Raw genomic sequence first — 26,719 nt, 5'->3', positions numbered from 1 at the left:
ATGTTTATGACTATGCTTATGATAAATTTTAAAATATAGGGCGGCAACTTTGTGACAAAAAATTCATTTATTTTTGTATCGCGAATCGAGCGAAATTAAGTGACGTTACGATTCACTTATCAGACATCGACGTGAAATTGTCAAAATTGTAAGTTTAAATTTTTCAGAAAGATCAAAATTTGCGTCACACGTCATAGACATCAAACATCTCACGCGATGCAACAAGCGACCGTCTGTGTTTAATTTTTTTATTTATTCGTGTATCGCGAGTGTTGTGAGAGTATCAAGAATATGGTGTGACAAGCGAAAGTGTCACGAGTGAAGGAAAATTACGATGTGCGAAGGAAATAATAAATAACGATGACAGCATCGATGCATCAGCTGATGTAATATTTTAGGAGCAATCAAGGTAACAAGTGTCATCCATTGGAAGATCTATACGACTTCTTTAAATAGCCCTGTCCTTTCTACTCAAGCTTTCTGCTTACAAATTAGGTAGCAGCAATTCTATACCTTTGCTGACCCAAAACGAGTTTAGGAAATGGAGAAAAGAATCTTATCGGCAAGTGTCTAAATTTGTATCTACGGATGCTAAACAAATATAGTCTCGCGTCATCTTTGCGAGAGGGTGCTGTCATCTGTCATTGCGCACAGTGGTTGCGAGAGAGAGAGAGAGAGAAGTTCCGCCGGTTCCGCTCCCCCACGCGTCCTCGTTTATCGTCGGCGCGTTGGCTTGCGCGTGATGTGATTCAGTTTCTCTCACAGTTTCCCTGACGCACCATTACTGACGGTTACGAAGCGAGGAGGTAATCCGCCGTCCGGTCGCCAGCATTCCGTCAAAGTGCCCCGCGTCGATAAATTCCGCAGGAACGCGTACCCGGGGCACGACGTGTATCCTCGTCTTCGTATCGCGAGTAATGATCGAGTGAGCCGCCCGCGATCACCGACAACGCACACATCTCGGCGGCGACGCATCTCGGACCTGTGCATCATGGGCCTGTGAGAGGGCGGTATCGAGGAAACGGTGCTCCCGAGAAGGGAGAGGATCGCCGTACGCAGGGACGAGGACGGCGGGCGTAGGAAGGGCAGGGTCAGCGAGAGAAGGGGGGTGGCCCAGGCGCTACCCAGGCCGCTACCGGGAAAGGCGAATTCGAAGACCCGACGTCGATGCGCATACCCGTCCGACCGGCTATCACGACCGCCATGTTATCCCGGAACAGGGGCAGCGGTGTTACGTCGGCCGCGCGGTCGCTGGCGCCGCTGCTCTTCTGCCTCCTCGTGCTCGGCGCGGCTGGCCTCGATGAATCCGGTGAGTCAGCCAGTCAGACGGCGCGTAGTCTTTTCTCGGTAAGAAAGGGCGGAATGGACAGGGCGCGCTGCAACGAGAGTCACTCCAGAAGCGTCTTGGAGACTGTATATATCGAACGGCGAATTTTCAAAATCGTTGTTTCTCTTCAGTTGTTGTCCACTGGACGTTCGAATTGGACAATATCCTCGATCGGATCTACGCGTGAATTTTCTTTCGTGTATCGTCTCGTGAGCGAATCTAAAGATGCCGATAAAAATTCCGTTCGCAATCGTTACAGCTTCCGGATTTTAATAAATATTTGCAAATATTTTTGCTCACTCATTAGATTGTTTTTTTTTTCTTTTTATGGGGAAAAGATGGGGGTAGAGAAGGGGAGGAAAATGTATGTATATCTGAAAGGCTAACGTTTAGGATTGAATTTCGATAATGGATTGGCGCTGGTATCTGCTACGTGAACTTGATACTCTATTTTTAATAGATTAAGTTTTTAAGACGGAAGATGATAGCATATTTGTAATTGTTTGTAACAACAATAATTTTATCTGTAATCAGTCATGAAAATATACATATAAATGTAGTTTAGAAAAACAAGCTGTCACGCAAATTTAAGGTAAAAGAGATTGCTGATATGATTGATGACATCTCGACTTAAAATCGTTTTAGAATCTTGATTTAGAATCATAATTGTTCGTATTAATTTTTTTTCTCTCGTTTTTTACGTTTTTTAAAAGTTATACTTACAATTAACAAAACACCATATTTTATTGTCAATATTTTATGTTTTAATTGGTCATTATTTTAAAGATATATTAAATATATGCCGTATTTTTTTTTAAGTTTGTAATAATTCTAAAAATGTGGCAAAAGCAGATTTAGAATTACTATAAATTAAACTGTTGTTAATATAATAAAATTTGACCAACATTCCGGTCCATTAATTTCAGCTGACGTTAACATTTATCTCGAAACCGAGTGTATTAGTCGCTATTTAATTAATCTGATCCATCCGCGACCTGCTTTTCGCGTAGACAATCAAGTCGACCGAAATTATAATCGATCCATTCATGATGTGCACGGTTTTTCGCGTCGATGATGTGTCAGGTGGTTGTCGAGAAAAGTTATCGCGAAGCTCTCTCGCCAGCCGCTTCCGCTGCTCCTCCGCAAACCGCTTCCATTCTTCCGCAAATCGCTTTTGCTACTTCCTCGTCAATCGTTAACGCTGTTCCCGCGTTGGCCGCTGTCACTATTTTCCGTTTCCGAAATGTGGGTGCTACGAAGCAGCACGTTCCGTTTATCTGTCTCGGTTGGACTGTTCAGATCCATTACTGTCTCATCATCAGATATTGCAAGACTTTAAAAACATTTTGTACATGCTTATATAATGCGAGAGAAAGTCATTAAGTATGTCACAAATGGTTATTAAAAGAAAATAAAAAAGATTTTATATTTTATGTATATATATATAAAATCATTAATTAAGTCACAAATGGATATAGGATATCTGTAAATAAAATAAATTAGTTTCTGATTGCGACAATGGTCGTTGACATAATCCAATAATCAATAATCACTTATGACATATTTAATTGCCTCGTATTTTTATTAATTATTATTATATGTAAGATTTAGAAAAAATAGTTTTATTAGATTGCAATAATTTATTAGATTACAATAATTTTATTATATTGCAACGAAAATTAAGTCATGTGTGATAATTATACAATGATATGAAAAAAATGGAAGGAATAATATACAAATTTTACAAGAAAATCCTATATTTATATCAATAAAATTAATTTACATTAATAAAATTAATGGAATTGTACTTTAAGACTGTTATATTGTTTATTATTGATATGACTATACTTGTGTGATATATGATGTAATAATATACGCAATCAAAGAATGTAGGTCCAGCAATTGCATCCAAAAGATAAAGATAATCAGAAAAAGTTTAATAAGTTTAACATGAAAACAAGTGAAACTGAAATAAAATAAGAAATTAAAGTTGTTACAATCCGAATTATAGTCTTTATATTAAAAAAGAATATATAAAAAATTTATAGAATACAAATATTCCAAAAAAAATTTTCTTTAAAATAAAACGTTGAATAATGAATAAAAAATTGAAAAGTTGAATATTTAGACATACAATTTTTTAGAAATCTACAACCATTAGAAAGCTTTATAAAGTAATTGTGAATTTTCTATTTTTTTATTATCATTATATATATTCCACCTATTATCATTATCTTGTTTTTGAAACGAGGAAAGTGTGACTATCATTGTCCCGTCCAATGAGTCAAATAACTCATAAGCGGACAGAGAGAACTCGCCTCACGCTTCGGCGAAGAACTTAATTCCGGTTTATTAATTCCAGCTAACTGACAGTTATCTATTCGACGCAAGAAACGATCATGTTTACTATTTAGAGTCGATCTATCTAGCTTTTTAAAATGGATAGTTAAGTCAGAATTATAATTGATTTATCCAATTATGTACATGTTGTTCGTGTCTTTTCTGTTAAATTATTCTATAAAAAAATAAGAGTTCCTGAAAATAAATTTTTGTATAGTACAAGTTGAGAAATCTCTGATTTTATTATATAGTATGTATATGTTTTATTATGTCTGTTAAAAAAAATTTATATTTATGAAGAATGATATATTTTTCTATGGCAGATATAAATAAACTGGAACCAGAATTGAAAACCGAAAAGCGGACAACGTCGCTAGAAATCCAATCATCCCAGGATATAGAGGGTATAGAGGCAGGTAGCACACCGTCGCTATTATGCAAGCTCAACGTGCCAGGTCATGTCTGGTGGAGCACCGATGGCAGGAATCTCACTACCATCAAGGATCTCGAGTACGCTGGACGATTAGATATAAAAAAGGCCAGTAGGAACGACACGGGCGACTACAAATGTTCCGCCCAGACCATCGACGGCGAATCGCTCGAGAAAAACATTCATATCAGAGTGATAGGTATATAATATGAACCTGCTAATTTAAATATCTTTCTCTCGTTTAAGATTGCGCGATAAAATAATCATTTCTTAAAATATCGTTTCTTCCAGAACCCGGCAAAATAACATCTGGCGGGAATGTGAGAGCGAAAGTAATGGAAGCGACCAACTTGACGTGTCACATACACGGTTATCCATTATCTCAATTTACTTGGTTAAAAGGGAATGATTCAGAGAGCAGCGAGCACTTGAAGGATATTACTGCCGTCACATGGATAAATGAAACCTATGCCGTCTTAATCCTGGAGTTTAAGAGTCTGGCGCGTAAAGACAATGGCACGTACGTATGTCAGGCGAACGACTACAACGGGATAGTGAGCGCCATAGCACATTTGTTCGTCATTGATGTGCCTAAAGTCAGCATAGATTTCATGAAAGCGGTCGGCGCCGGGAGTATATTTTTAAATTGGACCGTCAATGACGGTAATGAACCGATCAAGAAATACTTTATTCAGCATATGAAGAACGGTACAGATCAACGACAGTACTACGCTGAGCAGATCGGCGGCGGTAATTCGAGTTATGTTCTCAAGGGATTCGAAAGTGGCACCGCGTACCAAATCGGTATCAGTGCTACCAATGCCGTAGGTTCATCGTATATGCAATTGGATCCACGATGGATCACTACGCTTGAAAAAGGTATTTTAGTAAAGAACAACGCGAATTTCTTCTCTCAGTTTATTATTCAGTATTTATATTGAATTTTAGTTTAACAAATTTAAATAATTTAAATTTAATTTGGTAATCTTTAATTCTTAATTAACGATAATTGAAGTAATTATGGTAAAATTATTAATATATAGTCATTAAAAATATTATAATCTTTTCTCTTAAATTTGTGGCAAGAAATGTATAACTTTCAAAATAGCTCTTTTTTAAAAATATACAAACATACATTTAAAATATAATTTTATATTATTTTATTTAATATGGCATCAAAAATATATTACAGACCCGGTGTTTGTGCCGAAAGTATCCGTGAATGGCGTGACAGAGAATTCGATCACGATAGGTTGGACTCTACCGCCGTCGGATTTGAAGGAACACGTGCATTATTATAATCTGATGGCTACTCACGCCGAGCAAAAAAGAGAAGCGGTGTATCCTGCTCAACCGTTCACCGTGTACGCGTTCGTGAATCTCGATCCGGCGACCACGTATAAATTCAAGATAGCCGCCTGCAGCGAATACACGAAGCAATGTGGCAATTGGAGCGCTGAAGTAAATGGCACTACATTGGATGGAGGTAATTGGCGTAAAAAAAAAATATATATATATATTTTGAGCTAAGTGTGATAAAATCGCCTCTAAATTCTTTTCTCTTTTATAGTGGCTAGTCCTCCGAAAAATCTCGTCGTTATTTGCCGCTATGACAATATAAGCAGCTCCAGTTTCATGTCCATTACGTGGAAACCTCCGGAAAAGCCGAATGGCATTATACAGCGCTACAATATACAATTGAATGGCGTGGCGAAGTACAAAAACGACATGGGACGTTTAGATATTGATAACTTTGAACCACCCAGTTGGAGCGTTTATAAAAGGAATAACACGCGATACAATCAAATACCTCCCAATACAAATTACACGGTACATAATCTAATTAGTCTGATTTTAAAATAAAATATTATATAAATTTTTAATAATAAATTATTAAAGGTTCGAGTACACGGAGTAACTAGGTCTCGCACTCCTGGCAAGGACGCCATAGGAAATTGCACGACACCGGTCACGGTTCCAGATCGCGACAGCATGAATTTGCGCAGTTGGCGAAAGGTCGAAAGTCAGGGTCGACAATTGTTCAAACTCTATCTACCGCGTATCTCTGAGCGGAATGGCCCTATCTGCTGCTATCGTATCTACGTGGTGAAACTATCGCTGCAGAAAATGGTCCGTGATCTGCCGCCGCCCGAAGAAATCTCGGTGTATTCTTATCAGTATGTGCATAATTCGCCGAGCGGTGGTGCTTATATCGTCGAGACATTCGAAAGTGATCAGTTGTTGAGCGAGATCTTTCTCGGTGACGGTCAATCATCCAAGGGCGGCACGATGTGCGACAAGTGCGTCGGTTTGAAACCCAAACCAGCACCACAGTTATATTTTGTCCCGGAAATCCCATCCACTACTGTTTCAGTCAACGCGAACAGCACTACCACTATCACTTCAACAACTACGTTATCGTCGACGACAACTGCAAGTAGTAGCAACAGTGGTAACATGATTACCAGCTCATCCACCGCGTCGGCGATGACTACTATCAGCACTGCTGCGAAAATAGACATAACTACGGCGATTCCGGTGATTATTAATGCAACCGAAAAAACGGAGAGACGGAAACGAGAGGACTTGCCCATTCAAAAGGCATCTGTGGATGGATCCAGTGGGGAATCCAACATATTATTGCCTTACGACGGCTTTCTTGACGAAACGTCGAATTATACTGGTTTTATCGAAGTTATCGGTGCGTATCATCGATAAATTCGTGTAGAATACTTATCATAAAATCGTTACGAGTTTAATAATGCATTTGATATTTTATAGTATACGATAGTCAGAAGGATCAGCTTCTAGCAGCTTACAGCAGCTATTTCAATCCTCTCTATGGTGGAGTGGATCCTCTTAGCGTAACAGCCGCGGAGGCGACTACTCTCAGAGAAATGATAATACAACTCTTCATCGCTCTCATCTTGACCCTTACGATTCTGTTTATCGCACTTTGCTTACTATATAGATTTACAAAACGTTCGCAAGAGAGAGAAGAAGTCATAACACTGCGCAATAGTTTCAGGTGAGTGACAATAAAAAAAAACAATTTTTTTCTCAATTAGAGAAGTTTTTACCTATTAAAAGATAACAAAAATTGTGCATTATATTCTGTAAATTTTGATAAAATATTTCATATTACATAGATTATTTTAATAATATAATAAGTTGTACTTTTATAGTAGATGTTTCTAATTTAACAATTATATTATGAAAAACCTTCTTTTGAAATAAAAACTTAAAAATATAATACAACATAAAACAATATAAGTTATAAAAGTATATATCTTGTAGGAATTATTAATATTGTTAAATACTTTCAAAAAAAATGCAGCAATATGCATTTAATGAATGTTTTTTCTCTTATAGACATCTCTGTAGAAGCCTGAGAAGCAGGCATCAGCTTGTAGCAGCGAGTCCGCCGGATATGCCGCCAATACCCAAGAATGAATTGTTGCAGGCATATTTGGAACGTCATCGAGACTCGGATTACGGTTTCCAACACGAATTCGAACTCTTACCCGACCGATTTACAGATAGAACGACGCGTGCATCCGAGGCACAGGAGAATCTTTACAAGAATCGTTATCCAGATATCAAGTGTTACGATCAGACGAGAGTGCGTCTGGCTCAGATGGATGGTATCTGCGGCTCTGATTACATCAACGCCAACTTTGTGTTGGGTTATAAAGAGCGCAAGAAATTTATCTGCGCCCAGGGTCCAATGGAGAACACCGTGTGCGATTACTGGCGTATGATTTGGGAGCAGCATCTTGAACTAATACTCATGCTAACGAATCTTGAAGAGTACTCGAAGACGAAATGCGCCAAGTATTGGCCGGACAAGCGCGAGACTAAGAACTTTGGTGACATCACAGTAGAGCATGTCAAGGAACGCGCCTACTCGGATTATGTGGTACGCGAGCTGAAGATGACACGACTAGGTGAGCGCGATTCTCGCGCGATCGTGCAGTATCACTTCCTCGTATGGAAGGACTTCGTTGCGCCTGAACATCCACATGCGATTCTACGTTTCATCAAACGTGTCAACGAGGCATATTCGCTCGAGAAAGGACCGATCCTGGTGCACTGCAGTGCCGGTGTAGGCCGCACTGGTACGCTCGTGGCATTGGATTCTTTGTTGCAACAGCTGGCTGAGGAAAGTCAGGTGTCCATCTTCAACACTGTATGCGATCTACGGCACCAGCGCAACTTTCTCGTGCAATCTCTTAAACAGTACATCTTTATCTATCGTTCGCTCATGGAAATGGCGCAATATGGTGATACGGAAATTCCAGCATCGCAACTCAAGACCACAGTTGCCAAACTCAGGCAGCGAGACAATGGCAAGGAAAAATGTAGAATGGAGGAGGAATACGATGTAAGTTACGATACAAGTCACATGAAATTTGAAGGCTTTAAATAAAATGTGACTAAATACATAAAAAATTTATAAATCATATTTTAATAATTTATATATTATTCATTTAAACATTATGTATGTTATGTTATATTAATTGAAATTTTTACATGAAGTATATTTCATCAATTGTTCAATACAATTTTTAATTTTTTTTTGACACTTAGTCTATTCGAAAATAATCTGAACAAGGTAAAATATAAAAATTATTTTCAAAAATATTATTTATATCAATATTTTGCCTTGTTTTTGTTTTAAACTTCCAATTGCTTTAATAACTTATTATATTTGTGTATTGAATGGATTAAAAAACCAACTCTTCTACAAAAATATGATCCTTCATGTACTAAAAGAATATAATGTATAGTAAATATATTTAAAATATTCGAATGTGAAGAGAATATAAAGACTGACGTATAAAATACTATAATTCTCTTAATACAATTCCGAAATAGAAATTTTTTTTCATGTTATATAATATATATAATTATTGTTTGCAGAAAATCAGTTCCGTATTGGAAGATCGTAAATCTTTCTCCGTCGGCGGCGGGGAGGAGAATAGAACGAAAAACAGAAGCGAACTGGTGATACCATACGATAGAAATCGTGTAATTCTCACCCCCGTCCCAGGCAGAGAACATTCGACGTACATTAACGCATCATTCATCGAAGGCTATGATAATTCCGAGTCGTTTGTCATTACGCAGGATCCACTAGAAACTACTATAACGGACTTCTGGCGAATGATCTCGGAACAATGTATTTCCACAATAGTCATGTTATCTGATGTAAGTTTATATGTTTTATTTTTCTCTTATTTTTATTTGTTACATTTAACAAGAAATTGCATTTTCAGATTTCTAATTTTTCCAAGAATTTATATAAATGTATGAATATTGCGTTAATACAATATTTGGTACGCAGTTTCATACAAAAAATTTTTAAAAAATTAATGCACGATATACTTTTTTCTGTATAAAATTTTTGTTTGCAATAAGTTTTTGTTAATACATTGCTCTGAATGAAATATCTGAATAATTGATGTAGTATAAATGATTTTCTTCGATAAGCGATAAATTTCTCTTTAAAATTAAGGTTTCTCGTACTATATAATATTATTATTATTATGATATAAAAGATATAAAATTCTGTACAATCGGGTGAAAAAGATAAAGACAGAGTCCCCGATCTTAATAATATAAGATATGACTATATATTTTCTTAGAAACAATAATTAAATTTTAAATTCAGGATTGTAAGATCACATCACAAGTATATAGGATACATATAAAACAACTAATATCTTTTCTAGTTAAACGAAGGCCCACGAAAATGTCCACGCTACTGGCCAGATGACGAGACTAATTATGATCATATAAAAGTCCGTTACATACACAGTGAAAGTTGTCCGTACTACACGCGTCGTGAGTTTAACATTGTGAATACTAAGACTGATGAAAACGGGGTCGTAAAGCAGTATCAGTATCACGGCTGGCCAACGGTGGAAGGCGAAGTACCTGAAGTAACACGCGGTCTCATCGAGCTGGTGGATCAGACGCTGACAAATGACACCGAGACAAATGGTTCATTGGTAGTGCACTGCAGTTACGGATCAGATCGGAGTTCCATGTTCGTTGCGCTTAGCATATTGGTCCAGCAGTTGCGCACCGAGAAGCGCGTGGATATTTTCACGACGACGAAGAAATTGCGCTCTCAGCGACACGGCATGATCAGCACTTTCGTAAGTAATTCGGTGATGATTCCTCTTCTTCCTCTTATATTAAGAAATTTATCTATAGAAGAACGAGAGAATCTTTGCTATTCACACACATTCACTGGTGATGCTATCATCTATCAGATTATAGATTTGAGAATAATTGTAATTAAATATCACATATTATAATTTTGTTTTTCATAATGTTTATTATTGCACATGCATGTTACAGGCGCAATACGAGTTTCTTCATCGCGCCATCGTGAATTATTCAGATCTTCACAATTTGGCTGACGACGAATCTGTGTCATAATATTTAAAAGCATAAGCAAGATTAGATTGTTCTAAATACTCTGTTTTAAGCGGACATGTGTGTGAAAACAAGTTCTGTGACGAGTGTCCGAGAATCCACGAAGCAAACATACATTGCCCCAACCAAAGATGAACAAGTACTCAATGAAGAATCTGACATCATTATCATCATTTTCCTCGTCATCATCATCGCCATTAAGGCTATTGCGACGCACAACATGGATTCGCACGCGAATCTGAAGATTACTTGTACATAATACATCAGCAGATTTTACATATGCTGATCATAAGTTAATTTTAGAAGAGAGAAGTTGGAAGAGGAGCATTAATCGGAGATTAACTGGAAACCGATTTATCATCCGTCTTATCGTACGTGGATTTTCGATGACGTTGGTGAGAATCGCAAAGTGCAGTGCGTGACAACATCATGCAACCGTTACAGAAGCTTATTTTTATCGATAGTCTAATAATTCAATCTGGGCGTAATGTATCTACAGTGCGTCAAAGTTTTAAAGTCGTGACCCGACATTCTTGTCGGAATTGTCATGATGATTGTACAGCGAGGGATTGGCACAAAAATGAACAAATATAGGTATGTCTATGCATATACATTCTTTTGATAGATGTGTGACGCAGCTAGAGCTCTGAACCGTTTTATTCTCGTGAGTCGTGATTGAAACCTCGATGCCGCGATTAATCGCGCAATCCGAGAACCAGTCGCTAAAACTTCTCCGAGATTTCCATTAATGCGAAATGTTATCTTAACGTCTGTTACAAAACATCCTTCTTCAAAGTAAGCGAAACGAAGCTAAGTAAAATACAGTTACCTTCGTTTACCGCTTCGAGAAGAAATGTTTCCCGCAATGACATGAGATATCGCTATTTTATGATCTGTCATAATGAGTAATATTAATGAGATTACGCGCCTGTTACGCGTTAATAGGTTTATATGTTCTTCAACAATGCGTTATTATTATTATGATGTATTACGCGTATTATGCGTGTGCTGATTTCTCTTCTAAAAGGAAAGACTGATAGTCTTATTCAGTTCGAAATACGACGCGTTTAAAGCACGTACCTCGTTTGCACAACATTGAGATTTTGCTGTGAATCGTAAGATTATGACTATAAAGGGGCGAGAGTGGATGACAAAAATCTTCTTTTCTTTCTTTTCACTTTTTATTCTTGGGAAAAAGTTTATTATATAGATATATGTGATATACTTTTTTCACATGTGACGAGACATACGGAAAATGTTCGCTATACAAGATCGAAAACTAAACGGGCTGGGCAAAATATATCGTAAAGTTTTATCTTAAAAACGCAAAATACAAATCATATAAATATTCCGTGAGATATATTTCAAAAACGAGATACAAAAATGATTCAACATACATGATATTTAAAAATTTGGTTTAGAATAAGAGAATCGCGATGTTTTATATATATTCAATAATTAGCGCAATGTTTGCAAGATATTTGCGAATCGCCCGGCCCTGCGAGAAGAGACGACGGCGGAAAAATTGGCGATGTCGATATTTCTATGAAAAAAAAAAATAAATAAATAAAATTTTAGATTAAAAGCAGAGAAGGATAGAATTATGTATCTAATTTCTTCGCACGTTCGTTCAGTTCTAGTCAAGTTTAAAGCTCCAGCACGTGCGTTGTCAAGCCATAACCTTTTGCAAGAAGCAAGAGACAATCATATTAATTACGATTCGCATCGCGTCGTCCGATTATTTCCTTTTTTTTTTTTCCTTCTTCGCAGGTATCAATTTCATTCCATTTTAATCGGACGCTCTCTGAGAAGAGACACGAAATGTTATAAGTCTATATAAGTTCATATCATGAAATTAAAATCACATTTCTCACACAATAATTATTATAAGAAGTAAAATAATTACGTAAAATATAGTTAAATAATAATAACTTTAAAAATTATATTATTTTTAAACTTCAAGGCATTAAAAAATAAGAATTTATTAAACTATTATTAATTAATTAAATGATGTTATGAATTATAATTTTTTTCCTAAAATCATACAAGGAAGGATCTTACAAGGAAGAAAATGGCAATCAACTAAATTGGTAGAAAGGAAAGAAATTGGCAACTAAAACTAAAGTGCAAACATGTTTTATATACGTGTATTTATGTATATATATATATTTTTTTTATAATTATTTTATTTTAAAATATTTTGTTAAATAAGATTTTATCTTTTATAAAAAATAATTTATATACTTTTTTATGAAACTCTAATATTTAAAAATAAAAAAGGAATTTTTTTATTTAAATTTGACTTTGACATTATTTCGTGACTCACTTTGGAGAACTCATTTTAAATGCGCTGAGTGTTTTCCGCCTTATTTTATGCGACAAATACATATATATTAATTTTTAGTTGTTACCGCATAAAGAACTCGCTTCGGTTATGTTGTAGTTGATAGAAAGCCTCTAAAGAGTTAGGATATTCGCTGCCTGTATTTATAAATATATATATACATTGTTACTATCGCCTATCGCTGTTGCTATTTGTATCGATGAATGGTGTGACAATACTTGTTTCGTGCGACCCCCTCCGATATACCCGTTGTTATACGTGCGTTCTCTGCAGGGTCACGCGACGTTTCGTCTCATTTTTAATTAACAACCGCTGTAATTATTCTATACTTCTGCTCGATTAATCTCACAAACAGCAGCGATAAACTATGCCTGAAAAAATAAAGAGCCATGTGAATAAAAGAAAGGCAAATACTTATTATTAATTATACATACTTTATAATTAATATATAATATTAATTATAAAATATTATAATATATTAATTAATATATAAAAAATATTATATTATATATATTATATATATTATATAATATATATAAAATATTATGTAATATTAATTAATATATAATAAGTATTCTTTTCTCATGCATATATGTTTTCATAGAATTTGATATGTCTTTTTTTATTAAGAGAATGTTTTGATACGATTATAAAAAAATATATAAATATATATAAATAATAATAATACATATTATAATTATACTTATTATAATTATATATAAATTATATTATAATTATATATAATATATTTTATAAATTATAATATCTTTAGATGATTTTTTTTTTTTGATAAATTTATTGCACATTTATTTACATGACTCATTAATCATAACTTCCTATTATCTGCAGCAGCGAATATTATTAAAGCATATTGATCTGATCGAGATCAATAGCTAAAATAAAATTGTTGCGACAGACTAGTAGCTTCGTTGCGACTACTTTTACAGAGACGTACCTTCCATGTAGTATTTTATTTTATTACGCCACATTTTGTTTTTATATAACGTTGCAATACACGTCACGCGGACGGAAAGACCTGCGATCAACTATAGTTTTGTAGTTATCCCTCACGCGGGTCAACTTCCAAATGCCTAATTGACAAGAAGCGATCGTAAGAGAAAACGACTCTTAGGAAACAAAACTCTGTGCTAGTAATACATGTAATGGTTTCTTCGATCCATTTTTGATATACATCGTTTTTACACGAGAATTTCGTTCGGTTCGATTTTAAAATATATCTCTTCTAGATATTCACTACTGATTCTCGTGCCGTTTAATCTCGATCTAGAGATAAGCGAGAGAGACCATTCCGCCAGAGATCCTTCGATGAGACACGAGATCCAGCCGACATACTACTACTTAACTAGTGATCGGCAAAAAAGTATTGGTTAAGCGTAGAATTAAATTTATACTATGAATAAATCATATGAGACATTGTAAATATCGAACGACGCAAAATGCAAAAAAGATTCATGTTCGTTAACGTCAGATCATGTGTACAACAGAAAAATGGACGAATCGATCGGTAGATCGACAAAATTGATCTCTTTCTCTCTTTAAATAAAAGATTAGTTAATTAGTTAATTTTTTTTTGTTTTAATTCTTTTATTGTCTAGCAAAATTAATTAATAATCTCGTAGAAAATTTAAAATATGTGTGTCATAGTAAATAAATTCTTATCTAACTTGTGAATTCCAAAATAAGAAATTCAATTTTTCTAACAAACTTGTGAATTAATTATGTCATATATTTTATTTATTTTTTATAACGCAATATTACACAGTTTTATACAATTTAACAAATCATTATTTTACATATAAATGTTGTACGATTTATTTCATATCAAGAATCTTAATCATATTGAATAAAATTCTTGATATAAGAAAGAAATAATTTATAAATAATAATTTCATAATTTTTTCTTCGTATATTGAAAATTATATTTCTTCTCGAATTCGCGATGCAATTCCAAGTAGAACGATATGATATGAGACTCGTGAATGATGTTTGTCGATTGTAGCATAATGAGAATAATATTCTTTTATTGCGTATATCCCGTCAAACTAACATACTTTTATTTGCAAAAAAATAATTGAATGGAGAATATTCGTAAGATTCGACTACTCATTGAAATACATGTTAATCGCCATTAATTAGAATGGTAATAATTCCTTTTGATAAATCGAATGAGCGACTTTCCCTGGTCACGCACAGTCTTGCCAAGGAATCCGATAAATCCTACGCGTCGACTGTTGCTGCAAATGTAACTCTATTTTTACATTTACGATTTTTACATTCAAAAGACGAACAGAACGAAACTGGTCATCTAAAGTAAAGGCGACAGTTTGGTCACTTGCGTGGTTTATCAGATCCTGCTATGATCAGGAAGAGTGGAATTATTCACAATTGTGTACGATAAGGTTCGATAAGGGGTAATGAGGATAATATGCTCAGCTATTTGCAAACTGATAATTGATAAACTTGATACTGTAAAATTCTCACTGATATCGCATGCGTGAAAGATTATGTTCACAATTCGAGGCCTATGAATGCGAGAGAAAAAGGAGAGGGAATGAATGACTTTCACATCATTCTAACAATATTCACACAATTTATTTTATTTCAATTTGTTGCAATTAAAAATTCCTGTCTAAAAATGCATATGTTAATTGAAATATGCACATGGCCTAATTTTTTATTTTAGTAAAATAATCTCAAAAATAAATTCTAACAGAATGTTACAGAATAGAAATACCGCTTATGCGACGAGAGATTTTTATCTCTTATATAACGAAAATATCCCTTTATGATCTCTTTGTCTCGAACAAATGTGAAAATCTCATATAGAGACTAAACAATAGTCTATTGTTAAGTTTTATCTGGCAGTCGATTTATCTTTACAAATATGTTTCGTCATGTTTAATATCATTTTAATTAAAATTACCAAAATTTTATAATAATATTAGGATAATAGTGTTAAGATTATACTTTCCAAAAGATAAAATACATTTATTATAATTCATATTATTATATTTAAATGGAGGAAATTTGCCATAAAAGACTGAAATTTTTTAATTAGTCAAAACAAGATTGTTTTCTATTTATTCTCGGCAAATCGCTAATATAATTTATGAGACAGCCTGAGAAAATAAACTGGCCCACGAAGCACTTTTATAGTTATTTGTCATTAGTGATCCTTGTCACATAAGCGACGTATTTGTTATACATCTTTGAAATAAAAAAAATATTTTAATTTCAAAACCTCTTATGGGAACAAATAATGCAATAGAAATCTATATCTGTACGTAATTTTATTTCTTTGTAGATAAAATTAAATGAATGTGAATAACGTAGAATGATGTTTCTCTTCTCGCCTTTTTATTGTTATCACGTTTTGACTAATATAAAAATATCTCGAATCGTAAATCACAAAATATTTTATAAATTATATAAGAAATAATTGCACTAACTTGATCATGATTAATTATTTATTCCTTATCCTATTTTAACTATTCCTCATCTTAGAAAACAGAATTAATTGTAACAATAGTTATCGCAATCTAAGTTATTTTTCAAAAATAACTTAAATTCATTTTATTTTAAAAGAACTCAGATTTTTAATATAAATAATTAATGTTTCACTTATTTTTCTCAAAGTTCGAGATATTCTCTTATAAGTGATGACTCAAGGTGTATATTAGAAATGCATATGCATCATCACGTAATCGGCTGGAACGTGTTGCGCGAATGACAGAGAAGCATGCCCTGTGAGGACGTGTGCGTGACGTGTGTTATATATTTAAGAGATCCGTAATGATCAAAGGAGACGGCGGTTAAATGCGAAAAAAAGAAAATTATTCAATGTACTAAGAACGATGTCGAAAGATATCATGTCGACGTTAATTTCGTCCTGAGAGCAACGGTGCACATCAAGTTGCAATACAATTCATATTCTAATTATAGATTTAAGTTGCACCGATGTTAAAGAGAAGAGCATGATTATAATTACTTTTCCTCTATCTTTTTTTTATATAAATATAAAATTAAATGCGAAATTTACTTGAGCTCGTTTTTATAAAGGATGTAAATCACCGTCGTCTCCATGTTCGTCGACTATATATTGATAGGTCCGAATTTTGTAAATTAACTTAACGATTAAGATAGCACACAAGAAATACCGCCGCGTATTATACATTAACAATTACAGTTCGTACATAATAACGAGATATAATTATAAGAGACATTTGCATATATAGTCTTAGATTTTGTATGATATTCACACACAAAGGAGGAAAAGCAAGGTGGATCACGTTGAAAGATCTATATATATCTGTGAGATATTATAAGTGTACTGAAGCGGGCGATCGAGTAATTAACGCATGTTTGAGATTAAGATCGAAAGAACCAGCGCCCGGAGACGCACAATTGCATGATTTTCGTTGTCGAGATTCGCTCTCTCAAAGAGTAAGACTCGCGAGAGTGTGTCGAACCTGCGACGATGCTCATCATCGAATCATCCTTTTGTATGAAAAGTTGTAAAGCGATATCGGTAACAGTGCACTCGATGTGAAAGGAAATACATGACACAATAATGAACCGTATGCTATCTCTCGTTTCTTTCCCAATTACATTTCTCCTTGTCAATATCTAAAGAAGTCTAAGATGTCATCATCTTAAATTTCTCAAAAAGGAGCATTTTATTTAAAATATTAATTAATTTTTAATTATCTAAAAATAATTCACAGAATCGAAGATAAATTTAAAATTTATATTAATTGTAAGTACTTATAATTTTTATCATATTTTATATTTGCAAAGAGCAACTTCATATATATTTAAGAAAAATATATGTATAAACTAATAAAAAATTAAAGATTGTCTTTTTTTATCTTTAACGTTAATTACAAATTTTTTAAATAGAAACTTTTTATTTATAAAATTGATAATTATAATTTTTTTAGTGAAAAATGTACCGTACTTACAAAATATAGTATTCTATTCGAGTAGAGACAAATGATCCTATAACGGTCATATGTATCGTTAGCAATAATTAAGCAACGGTTCACTGACTGCAATAAAATGCTGTATGTGCAAGTACTCTTTATTTAGGTGAGTCGTAGTTACCCACACGATAGTTCCAGGAATTTTATTCGAAAAATTATGTAAGAAACTTATAAATATTCTAATGTATATATTTTTAATCACTCAGGTAAAATAACGAACTGAGTTATTTGTATCAGTAATGTTATCATATCACATTAAATTATCTAAAATATTTTAGAGAAATATTGCATGTATATATATAAGTTTTTTAAAAATAATATCTAAGCACCGAAAAATCAAGATTTATCTCGCATTAAAGAGATACAAATCAACTGAAATGAATTTCTAATTTCGAAGATAAGTATAATTGATTTTAAGAATAAAAATTTTCTTTAATTCTTGTTCTGTCAAAGTTACCTATTTTTACAGTGGCACCGACATAATTAATTAAGGAAATACATAAAAGAAGCGGATCTATATCGTGTTCGTCGAGTGTATCATGATTTCTAGTCCGTGGAGGAAGATTCTTCACAACAATAATAATCACGGATAATCAACAGTGTATGTCATTTAATCACTCGGTATCGGTCGATCAACGAACCGTGATTCCGCATGTGATGTTTCGTTATTGTCTTAGTGCTTCCCGATGCGAATTTTTCCTTTTCCATGATAAATAAAGCCATTCGCTCTTATAGTAACTACACGAATATTATCGTGATTTTCTGTGACTTGATAATAGCTAAAAGAGTAAAAATAATTCAACTTAACACGGTCGATGAAGATTCGCGAGGCAAATCGGATTGCTGACATACATTCGAAATTCCGAAAGCAAATTCATCCCGTCTGCTCGCGTTGGAACGAGATGCTTCGGGAATTTAAACTCTTTTACCTCCTCTTTGATCTTAATTAACCACATTCGTCGCATCTTCCACTGTGAAATTAATTAAATATTTAGAATCTACAAGTAATATCTATTACAGCAAATTGGAAATATAAATTATTTTGGTATCTAAATATAGAAAAAATATAAATTATTTTGGTATCCCAGATGTACTAAAATTTTTATGAATTATTACGTATCGTAATAATAGTATCAATCCTTTAATTTATATCTAATATTGAAATTTAGTTTATTTCTCAACATTAAAATAATTTATATATATATATATATATATATATATATATATATATATATATAGAGAGAGAGAGAGAGAGAGAGAGAGAGAGTTTTGTAATATATAACATTAACTAGTAAGTCTTAATTGAAATATATATAATCTTAATGTCTAAATAAGTCTTATAAGTCATAATAATCTAAATATCTAATAAATAAGTAAACAATCTTAATTAAATTTTGAAGAAATATATAACAACAATATACTTTGATGAAGAAATTTAATTAAACCATTTTATCGATTTTGTTCTCTCTAAGAATAAAAATATTTATATCTTATTTTTTACAAATCAAGTTTGAAAATCAAACTTCTCGTAGGTAATTTTCTTTCAAACCCCATAAAATTAATTTGCTCTGTAATAATCGTCGAAGAACGACTTTTTATGAGAGATTCTTTACGAGATTCTTACGATGAACAGACCAGGCTCTACTTGCGAAGGAAATAAGGAGCACGTAAAGATTATAACTGTCTCCAATGATCAAACGCTGATAAATAATATAGATGTTATCAAAAATTCACTTACAGTTACATATTCTGCGTCAAGCGATGACATGCGAACCGTCACGGATCATACGATTTAGGTCCCGAGAGTTTTGGGTACATCCGTTATATTACTCCCGTATACATCAAATCGAATAAAATACTGGTCTGACAAAGCCGGAATATATAAATATATATGCAAGTGAGTAATTTTGAATGAAGAATAACATTGAAACATTTTGCAAAAATCCCTCATTTCAATTAAAAAAGAAAACAATGAATAAAAAAAATTAATAGAGAAATATTGCATAATTAATAATTTCTTATGAGAAACACAAAAATTTACTGTGTGTATAAATCTAATACGAAACATAATTAAAATATATAAATAAAATTAATGCAATCTTTTTATAAATATTATATAATAATTTATAAATCCCTGAAATTCAAAAAAGATTAAAGCTCTAACTTTTAAGAATAAAAAGTTTCAAAATTAATCAAGTTAAAAATTATCATAAAAAAAGTTTCTTTTAATTAACAGAGAATCATTCATGAAGGATGTCTAATAGATTTGTAAGATCAAATTGTTATGATTGGTATTCGTCGAATATCTATCTTCACGCTCCGCTTTTTCACGGTTCGCTGAATGCGTATATGGGGGGAATACATATCGGTGAAGGAAGTTAATTCAGTTCATTCACGGTTGTAGAATCTTCGCGAACGGGCTCGACGATTCACCTCAATCGAATATATAAGTTTTTCGTGTTTTCAATCTGATGCGATCACATATCTACCGCGAAAGAAGCCCAAATATCGCATGTGTAATTTCAAGCTGTGTTTGCGACATAGGTTGATTTATTTGACCTTTTGATTATCGCAGGCAGTTATAAACACGCATACGAGACCACGTGTGTCGTAATGTAAATTGTAAATTAATTCTAGTAATATATCATGTGCTGTTCCTCTTATCAAGGCAGAATTTAATTCTTTGCATACATGCTTCGGAAATTATCTCAATTACAAAATAATTTACATTATCTATTATTCTAATATATTATAACATTCAAGTGGATTTGATGCTGTATCTGAGTGAGTCTTTCTATCGTTTGTAGAAAATTGCGTATAATCGAAGATATATGTGTGCTACAAAAGTAATGAAGAACAAGAAAACATTTCTGTAAAACATATATGTGATGTAATGTTATAAAACACAAAGTGATATTCGGACATGAAAATGTGTCTCGACTGTATTATCAACATTAGAAGATTTTCTAAATTAAATTTTAAATATGTAAGACTCTTTTTTGTATGTAAGTCTTCTCATTATGATAGAAAACACATTGATATCGATAATAATCAATAATAAATATCAATAATAATATTAATAATCAAAATGTTCGAGTATTTAATTATTCATAACAATGTTCCAAATATTCATGCTATAACATTTAATGTTCGATACTTTAAAAAGATTGAAAAAACTGAAATAATATAAAAATTTCATTAACAGAAATATTCTTGATAATATTATATACATATGAACATTTCATTGAGAAATGATTAGGGAAGGACATTAATTAAGAAACTATTAAATTCTTTTGCTTGATAGGTGCTAAAAACCCATAAGAACGATTCAATATGAATTCATCGCGGAGAGCAAAGTCATCTTGGCGGTTCGCCGCGTTAATATCATTGATCATTATCAACGCTCGATTGTGTGGCGCCGAAACGAGCGGGGAGTATCTTCAAAAGGCAATGATTGAGCTTCAAGAATTAAATGTGCCGTCTAATAGCATTACAATGCATGATCGATTGTCGACGAACCATTATCAATATACCGGTTATCAAGACGATTACAGCCAAGACAATGTACATCGCAAGCTGAGCACTAACAATGTTCATCAAAACATCAGGCATCAGGAAAAGCCGATCGCGAATAATGCATTTGCCGAACAAGCTCAGTCTGCTACAAACAATATAGTGCAATATTACGCGGTACTTGAATGAACTTAATTAATAACAATAAGGGAAAAATGCTATTCATTAACAATTTAAAATAAATTTATATAAATTTCTTTAATTGTAGTATTCATATTAATTTTTGATATTTCTTTGTTATTCTATTTTTTAACTTGTCGAAATGCTAATATATTGAATTCAACTTTCCCTTCTTAATTTGCCAAAGCACTGATATCCGCAAATTTTTCAGGTACGCCCAGTGGAACCCACCACCGCGGCCAGTTACCCAAAAGTAAAACAGCCGGAGCCGTTGGTACTCACACGAGCGAAACTGGCCGCGTTGTACAAACAGGCCTTGGAAAAAGGGTCAGCGATCAGCGTTGCAGCTTTGACGCAGGCACTGAATGCCGCGGGCAACGGCAACGCGACGCCGCAGGTCGGTCACCTGCAGCTACCGGCTAAATACCCGTTGTACAACTATTACTTCTTTCCGCTCAAGAGCTTCGCGTCCGAGTTGCAGGGAGATCATAATCAGCAGCAGGCTGCGGTAAGGGAGAGTCCCAAACCTGTTGCACCGTTAGGCGAGTCGCGATTCTTGCGATCACCTGGTACACAACCAGACGTTTATGCGAGCATACAATGTTTTTATTTTATGTTGATGATATTATGCAACACTGAGAATTGCTAGCACAAGAAATTGCTGGAGTCATTTTTCATGCACATGAAATATCAATGCAGTTGTATTTAAAGTAGTTATAAATTATGAAAGCTAAAAAAATTTATATTATAAAAAAATATAGACAAATTTTGGAATTTTATTCTTATATATATTGTATCCTTATTCGAATTTCATTAAATATACGTATAAATCTTCAACATTTATTAAGAAAATTATATTCACAATTATTCTATATTTTAAAATTACATACCAATTTTTTCGTATAAAAAATCAGAATGAATACATGGCTCGCGTTTTTCTTTTCAGATCGTTCCAATATACACGGCCACGGAAACTGCGGGGAACACTCAGAAGCAACTTATGAATCCGCTCTTTGTAGCGATAGGCACGTTTATCAGCATGGCTCTTCTATTCATGATGGGTGTGTTATTTCTACCGAAATTGCCGCACTTCGAGCTTTTTAATGCGCGAGTAGCGGACAACGATGATTTTTTGCGTCTAGCGACTTTCGTGATGAATGCCATAGACGGACGGAATCGTTGGAAGAATTTCAGCACAGCTAGCTGAAAATAAGTGTGATATCGTGTAAAATAAAAATTATCGCATTTTTACATCAAAGATGTTGAAAATATAATATTAAAGTTTGCGTGAATATGTTTGAACCGATCGTAGGAAGTTACATATATAAAAAAAGGAATATTTAATGTACATATTAATATGAAATAGCATATTTAAACGTATTAGAAAGACAAAAACTACGGTTCACGTATTTTATTAGGAATTTAAATGTATGTAGTAAGATCTACAAAGGGAAAAATCTAAAATTAATTAATATTATATTTAATTGATAAGGATTAATATAAGATTGACATTAACAAAAGATAATATTTATTTAGTATAACATTATCATATACTATATTTTATTTCAAAAATGAAATAAATTTTTGTACATATATAAATATCGATATAGTATATTAACTGTCGAAGATCATTATATATATAATAACTAAACATATGTCAATAATGAAAATATCATTAAATAGTATTATGCGAATCTAATGTTGTGCTCTCTTTTGTAGTAATAATAAAAGAAATAGAGATAAATAGGTGCACTCTCTGGCTCGGGGAATGTGGATGTATGTATGCATGGACGAAGTATATGAAAATTACTTTCTATTTTGCAAATATACGTATCTATCAGTTTTTGCTAATCTCTCCGCTTCATGGAAGAGATACAAATTGCAGAATCTATACAATATCAGATGGAAGGGAAGGCACATATTGGAGCATTATATATATATATATATATATATATATATATATATATATATATATATATATGTATATGTATATATATATATATATATATAATATTAAATATATATTCGCCCCATATTTATCTAACTACTTAATTGTCAGTCAGTTCGATTGGCAGTTTCTTTCTCTGCTGCCTTTCTTTTCAATATTTGTCTTTGATGCTCATATTCAAAGTCTTCCTCGCTCAAGTTCAACTTCTGAATCTGTAACATTAATAATAAATATGTAACAAAATTTTCTGTATAATCCTTTCTGTCATACACACATACAAATATGATCCGAGTATTTCCTATAGAAATTTCCGCAATCGTACAGACATTTAAATTTTTACTAATTTTAATAAATATATAACAAAAAAAATTAATATTTACTTGATAGAGCAAAGCTTCCTCTTCCATGATATGTTGCGGCGGATTTCTTAAAACTTGGAGAGTTTCGTATGTCGTTGGACAACGCTTAACGAGGGATGTGCGACCCAGACTACCTTTTAACAATACCAAGCCAACTTTGAAAATTACTTTCACACCTTCGCAAAGGAACATGTCCCATATGCGCAAAATACTTTCCCACGGCAGCGTTCGTGTGTAAACGCATAAAAACCATTCCGTCATATATAGAATTGGCTCCATTTTTTGTTTTTTCTGAAATGATAATATTGAATTAATTAACTATGTATATATAATATAGGTGTGTAATTATATATAATTAGTCTATAATAAAAATTCAGTTATTTCAGATGACATTATTCTGACATTCTTTTAATATTGTATATACACATTTTCAAGAAACTCAAAATTATTGTTTTAATAGCTGCAGTAGTTTTTTTTTTAAATGACATATATAGTTAAAATTCACTTTTGAGATATTTTCAAAATATAAATACTTTTTTAAAATGAATATTCACACATACATATAATTGTTTAAATTACAATAACTTATGTGTACTAACTAAGTGTTTATATGCGATAGGAGAAACTCTTTTGAGAAGAGCAAACAGAATATCTCCGTCGCGCAGCAATGTTTCCATGCCTTGACTGTAATATCCGATGAGATACTTGTCACATATCGCGACGAGACACCAAAATGCTTGCACCGCCGGCATGTGCATCAACAAGAACGCAGCGATAGGCGCTTGAGCTTGGCAGTATCCCACTTTACTGTTTAGAATGGAGTATGCCTTGAGAACTTGAAACAGTTCTTGCTGCCCAGGTGCGTTCTCGACGAACATCTCGTGATGCGGGAATTGACGATGAAGATCTTTTTTGATATCCTCTATGTATTTGGGATCACCGGGTCGTTTGATCAGTTCTTCGTACAAGTTCGGATTCTCGTTCATTAGAAGCTGACCACCGCAAAGATTCAACCAGGCGCGGAGTCTCACGGAAGGCGGTATACCTTTGCGACATCTCTCGCGGACCTTGCGATAATTCGTTGTCATGAAAAGACTCCAATTATTTAGCATCCGTATCCATTTTCTTTCTCTTCGTAGTATCACATCAGGTGGTATAGATTGCTTCCTGCACGATCGACAATTATTTCATTGAAATAGCCTTCTTATCACATTAATAGAATTAATTGCATTATTAATTGATTACCTTTCAGGGCTGTATTGCGAACCACCTAGGAATCCATGACGATCAGGTACAGTGGAGATCACCGAACCACATTGGTATATACTACTGGCCTCTGATTCAGTTTCCCCATTTAACTCCTCCTCATCATTACGTGATGTAGCCGTGGCAGCCATAGCATCTTTCTACTCCTCTATAATATTGTTTGTTAATATAAATATATTAATATTATAATTAATATAAACATATTAATAAATTAAAAAGAAACAAAATGAGCATAGTGTCAATTGCATAGGATAACATATACTATATAATTGCATAATATAACTGCATCTGTTTTAAATTCTCACAACATATTTATTTCATTATTAAATATTAATTTTAATGAAAAAAATTGCAATCAGTGTTATAAGCTAGCATAAAATAAAAATTCTATATAATAATATTTCAGACAAACAGATACACACAATCAGCACACACAAGATACACACAATCAGCACACACAAGATATATTACTCCAACATACATATAACAATGCCAAAAAACATAACATTTCAGGAAACAACACAAGATGTTGAAATAATCCCGTTAGCCAATATTATATCAATATTTCCATCGGATTTGTACACTCGAAATAAACATCGATTCGTCGAATGGATGTATATCTTACATTGTTTCATCGCACTATAGCGTGCCTATTTACGCCTACTTCGCAATTGACAGTTTACGCTAGTTAAACGTCCACGTAGAGAGAATTAAGCCCTGTTTCCTGTCACCATAAATATGCAGGAAGCACGGTAAAGTACAGTTTTATTGCGGCAACTAATCGCGAGTATTCTTCGAGTACGTCAGGGGGTGAGAGAGAAGGAAGGTGGCCAAACCGATACGAGATTTCTTTCTCTTCCTTCCTTTTTTCCTCGTTCTGATTTGAGCACAATACGTATACTTGATCCGCTATGTGTACTTTCACTCTGTAAATATTTACATTCGCGATACGAGTGGGCGAATGCAACTGCGAAGTATGCGTGAGTGGGCGTATCCTTTATCGCGGGATAACTGATACTTGCTGTGTATCTCCGCCGAATTTGACATTTTGAGATGTCACGAGCGCGTTCACGCACGATTCACTTGGTTCTCACAATGCTGCGTACAGCAGTGTACAGTTAAATACACAGTACATGCGTGCATCACGCACACACACTACGCCTGGCTACGCCATGGTTCATATTTGAACTAGAGGGGAATGGGCGGTGTCAGACAAGAACAGCCAATCATCGCGCTGGCAAAGCAGAAGCCAATCAGAACTCGCGCTAGTCACAATTTCTACTTTTTGCTTATCTAATGCATTGCTTACACACTGCTTGTTACCAGCGCGAGTTCTGATTGGCTTCTGCGTTTCTGCTTTTCTGTCAAGCAGTGATGCGCTGTCGTGGGATTTTTTCCCACGCGAGAGCCTCTATGCGCATGCGTAAGTTACGTCATAGCTGATACCACATATGTATCTAAATGCAACATTAGGTGCGCATAAAAGGTCCTTTCCCACATAGTTTTCTCGCGTTTTTCAGTAGCCGTAATATGTTATATACAAAGTGCATTATTATATTTAA

The 26,719-nt window shown here is 33.6% G+C and overlaps 3 protein-coding genes across 14 annotated transcripts; 2 read left to right on the top strand and 1 right to left on the bottom strand.

Moving 5' to 3' along the window:
• The first annotated feature begins 96 nt into the window (after positions 1–96).
• On the top strand, positions 97–17,489 carry Ptp69d (Protein tyrosine phosphatase 69D). 4 transcript variants are annotated; one of them, XR_014439935.1, is made up of 13 exons: positions 97–409; positions 496–1,309; positions 3,991–4,296; positions 4,389–4,976; positions 5,290–5,583; positions 5,668–5,927; positions 5,997–6,798; positions 6,879–7,125; positions 7,470–8,481; positions 9,021–9,308; positions 9,833–10,261; positions 10,467–11,138; positions 12,594–17,489. XR_014439935.1 is itself a non-coding variant. In XM_083105621.1 (13 exons), exons 2-13 carry the CDS (start codon positions 1,168–1,170, stop codon positions 10,545–10,547), a joined length of 4,362 nt encoding a protein of 1,453 aa, XP_082961747.1. In that variant the 5' UTR covers positions 97–409; positions 496–1,167; the 3' UTR covers positions 10,548–17,489. The 4 variants fall into 4 exon arrangements, 2 of the variants coding, with proteins under 2 accessions (XP_082961747.1, XP_082961746.1); XR_014439934.1 differs by having other exon boundaries at positions 12,179–17,489; XM_083105621.1 differs by having other exon boundaries at positions 5,997–6,397; positions 6,485–6,798; positions 10,467–17,489.
• Positions 17,490–20,232: 2,743 nt separating this feature from the next.
• On the top strand, positions 20,233–23,570 carry LOC145975278 (uncharacterized). Of its 5 annotated transcripts, none has more exons than XM_083105631.1 (5): positions 20,233–20,506; positions 20,699–20,877; positions 21,196–21,581; positions 21,796–22,153; positions 22,531–23,570. In XM_083105631.1, exons 3-5 carry the CDS (start codon positions 21,225–21,227, stop codon positions 22,686–22,688), a joined length of 873 nt encoding a protein of 290 aa, XP_082961757.1. In that variant the 5' UTR covers positions 20,233–20,506; positions 20,699–20,877; positions 21,196–21,224; the 3' UTR covers positions 22,689–23,570. The 5 variants fall into 5 exon arrangements, with proteins under 5 accessions (XP_082961757.1, XP_082961754.1, XP_082961753.1 ...); XM_083105628.1 differs by having other exon boundaries at positions 20,242–20,435; positions 21,796–22,092; XM_083105627.1 differs by having other exon boundaries at positions 20,242–20,506; positions 21,796–22,092.
• Wkd (TBC1 domain family member whacked) lies at positions 23,096–26,326 on the bottom strand. Of its 5 annotated transcripts, none has more exons than XM_083105623.1 (5): positions 25,783–26,326; positions 25,137–25,305; positions 24,491–25,058; positions 23,913–24,182; positions 23,096–23,744 (listed from the first exon to the last, which is right to left on the bottom strand). In XM_083105623.1, the coding sequence occupies exons 2-5, from the start codon at positions 25,286–25,288 to the stop codon at positions 23,640–23,642; spliced, it is 1,095 nt and encodes a 364-aa protein (XP_082961749.1). In that variant the 5' UTR covers positions 25,289–25,305; positions 25,783–26,326; the 3' UTR covers positions 23,096–23,639. The 5 variants fall into 5 exon arrangements, with proteins under 5 accessions (XP_082961749.1, XP_082961748.1, XP_082961750.1 ...); XM_083105622.1 differs by having other exon boundaries at positions 26,180–26,326; XM_083105624.1 differs by lacking the exon at positions 25,783–26,326 and adding an exon at positions 25,639–25,776.
• Positions 26,327–26,719: the final 393 nt, after the last annotated feature.

Source organism: Camponotus vicinus, unplaced genomic scaffold (genome assembly GCF_025532165.1).
Source record: "Camponotus vicinus isolate PSW18456_S1 unplaced genomic scaffold, iyCamVici1.0 SCAF_8, whole genome shotgun sequence".
In the NCBI taxonomy this organism is placed as follows: domain Eukaryota; kingdom Metazoa; phylum Arthropoda; class Insecta; order Hymenoptera; family Formicidae; genus Camponotus; species Camponotus vicinus.
This window is presented reverse-complemented; position numbering and strand designations above follow the sequence as displayed.

Coding starts and splice junctions, on each gene's coding strand:
- Ptp69d (XM_083105620.1), top strand. CDS start 1,168: ATGCGCATACCCGTCCGACCGGCTATCACGACCGCCATGTTATCCCGG. Junction 8,482..9,020: donor GAATGGAGGAGGAATACGAT/GTAAGTTACGAT, acceptor TATTGTTTGCAG/AAAATCAGTTCCGTATTGGA. Junction 9,309..9,832: donor CAATAGTCATGTTATCTGAT/GTAAGTTTATAT, acceptor TATCTTTTCTAG/TTAAACGAAGGCCCACGAAA.
- LOC145975278 (XM_083105628.1), top strand. CDS start 21,225: ATGAATTCATCGCGGAGAGCAAAGTCATCTTGGCGGTTCGCCGCGTTA. Junction 21,582..21,795: donor ATATAGTGCAATATTACGCG/GTACTTGAATGA, acceptor CAAATTTTTCAG/GTACGCCCAGTGGAACCCAC. Junction 22,093..22,530: donor ATAATCAGCAGCAGGCTGCG/GTAAGGGAGAGT, acceptor TTTTCTTTTCAG/ATCGTTCCAATATACACGGC.
- Wkd (XM_083105623.1), bottom strand. CDS start 25,288: ATGGCTGCCACGGCTACATCACGTAATGATGAGGAGGAGTTAAATGGG. Junction 24,183..24,490: donor CTATCGCATATAAACACTTA/GTTAGTACACAT, acceptor TTATCATTTCAG/AAAAAACAAAAAATGGAGCC. Junction 23,745..23,912: donor AGGAAGCTTTGCTCTATCAA/GTAAATATTAAT, acceptor TTAATGTTACAG/ATTCAGAAGTTGAACTTGAG.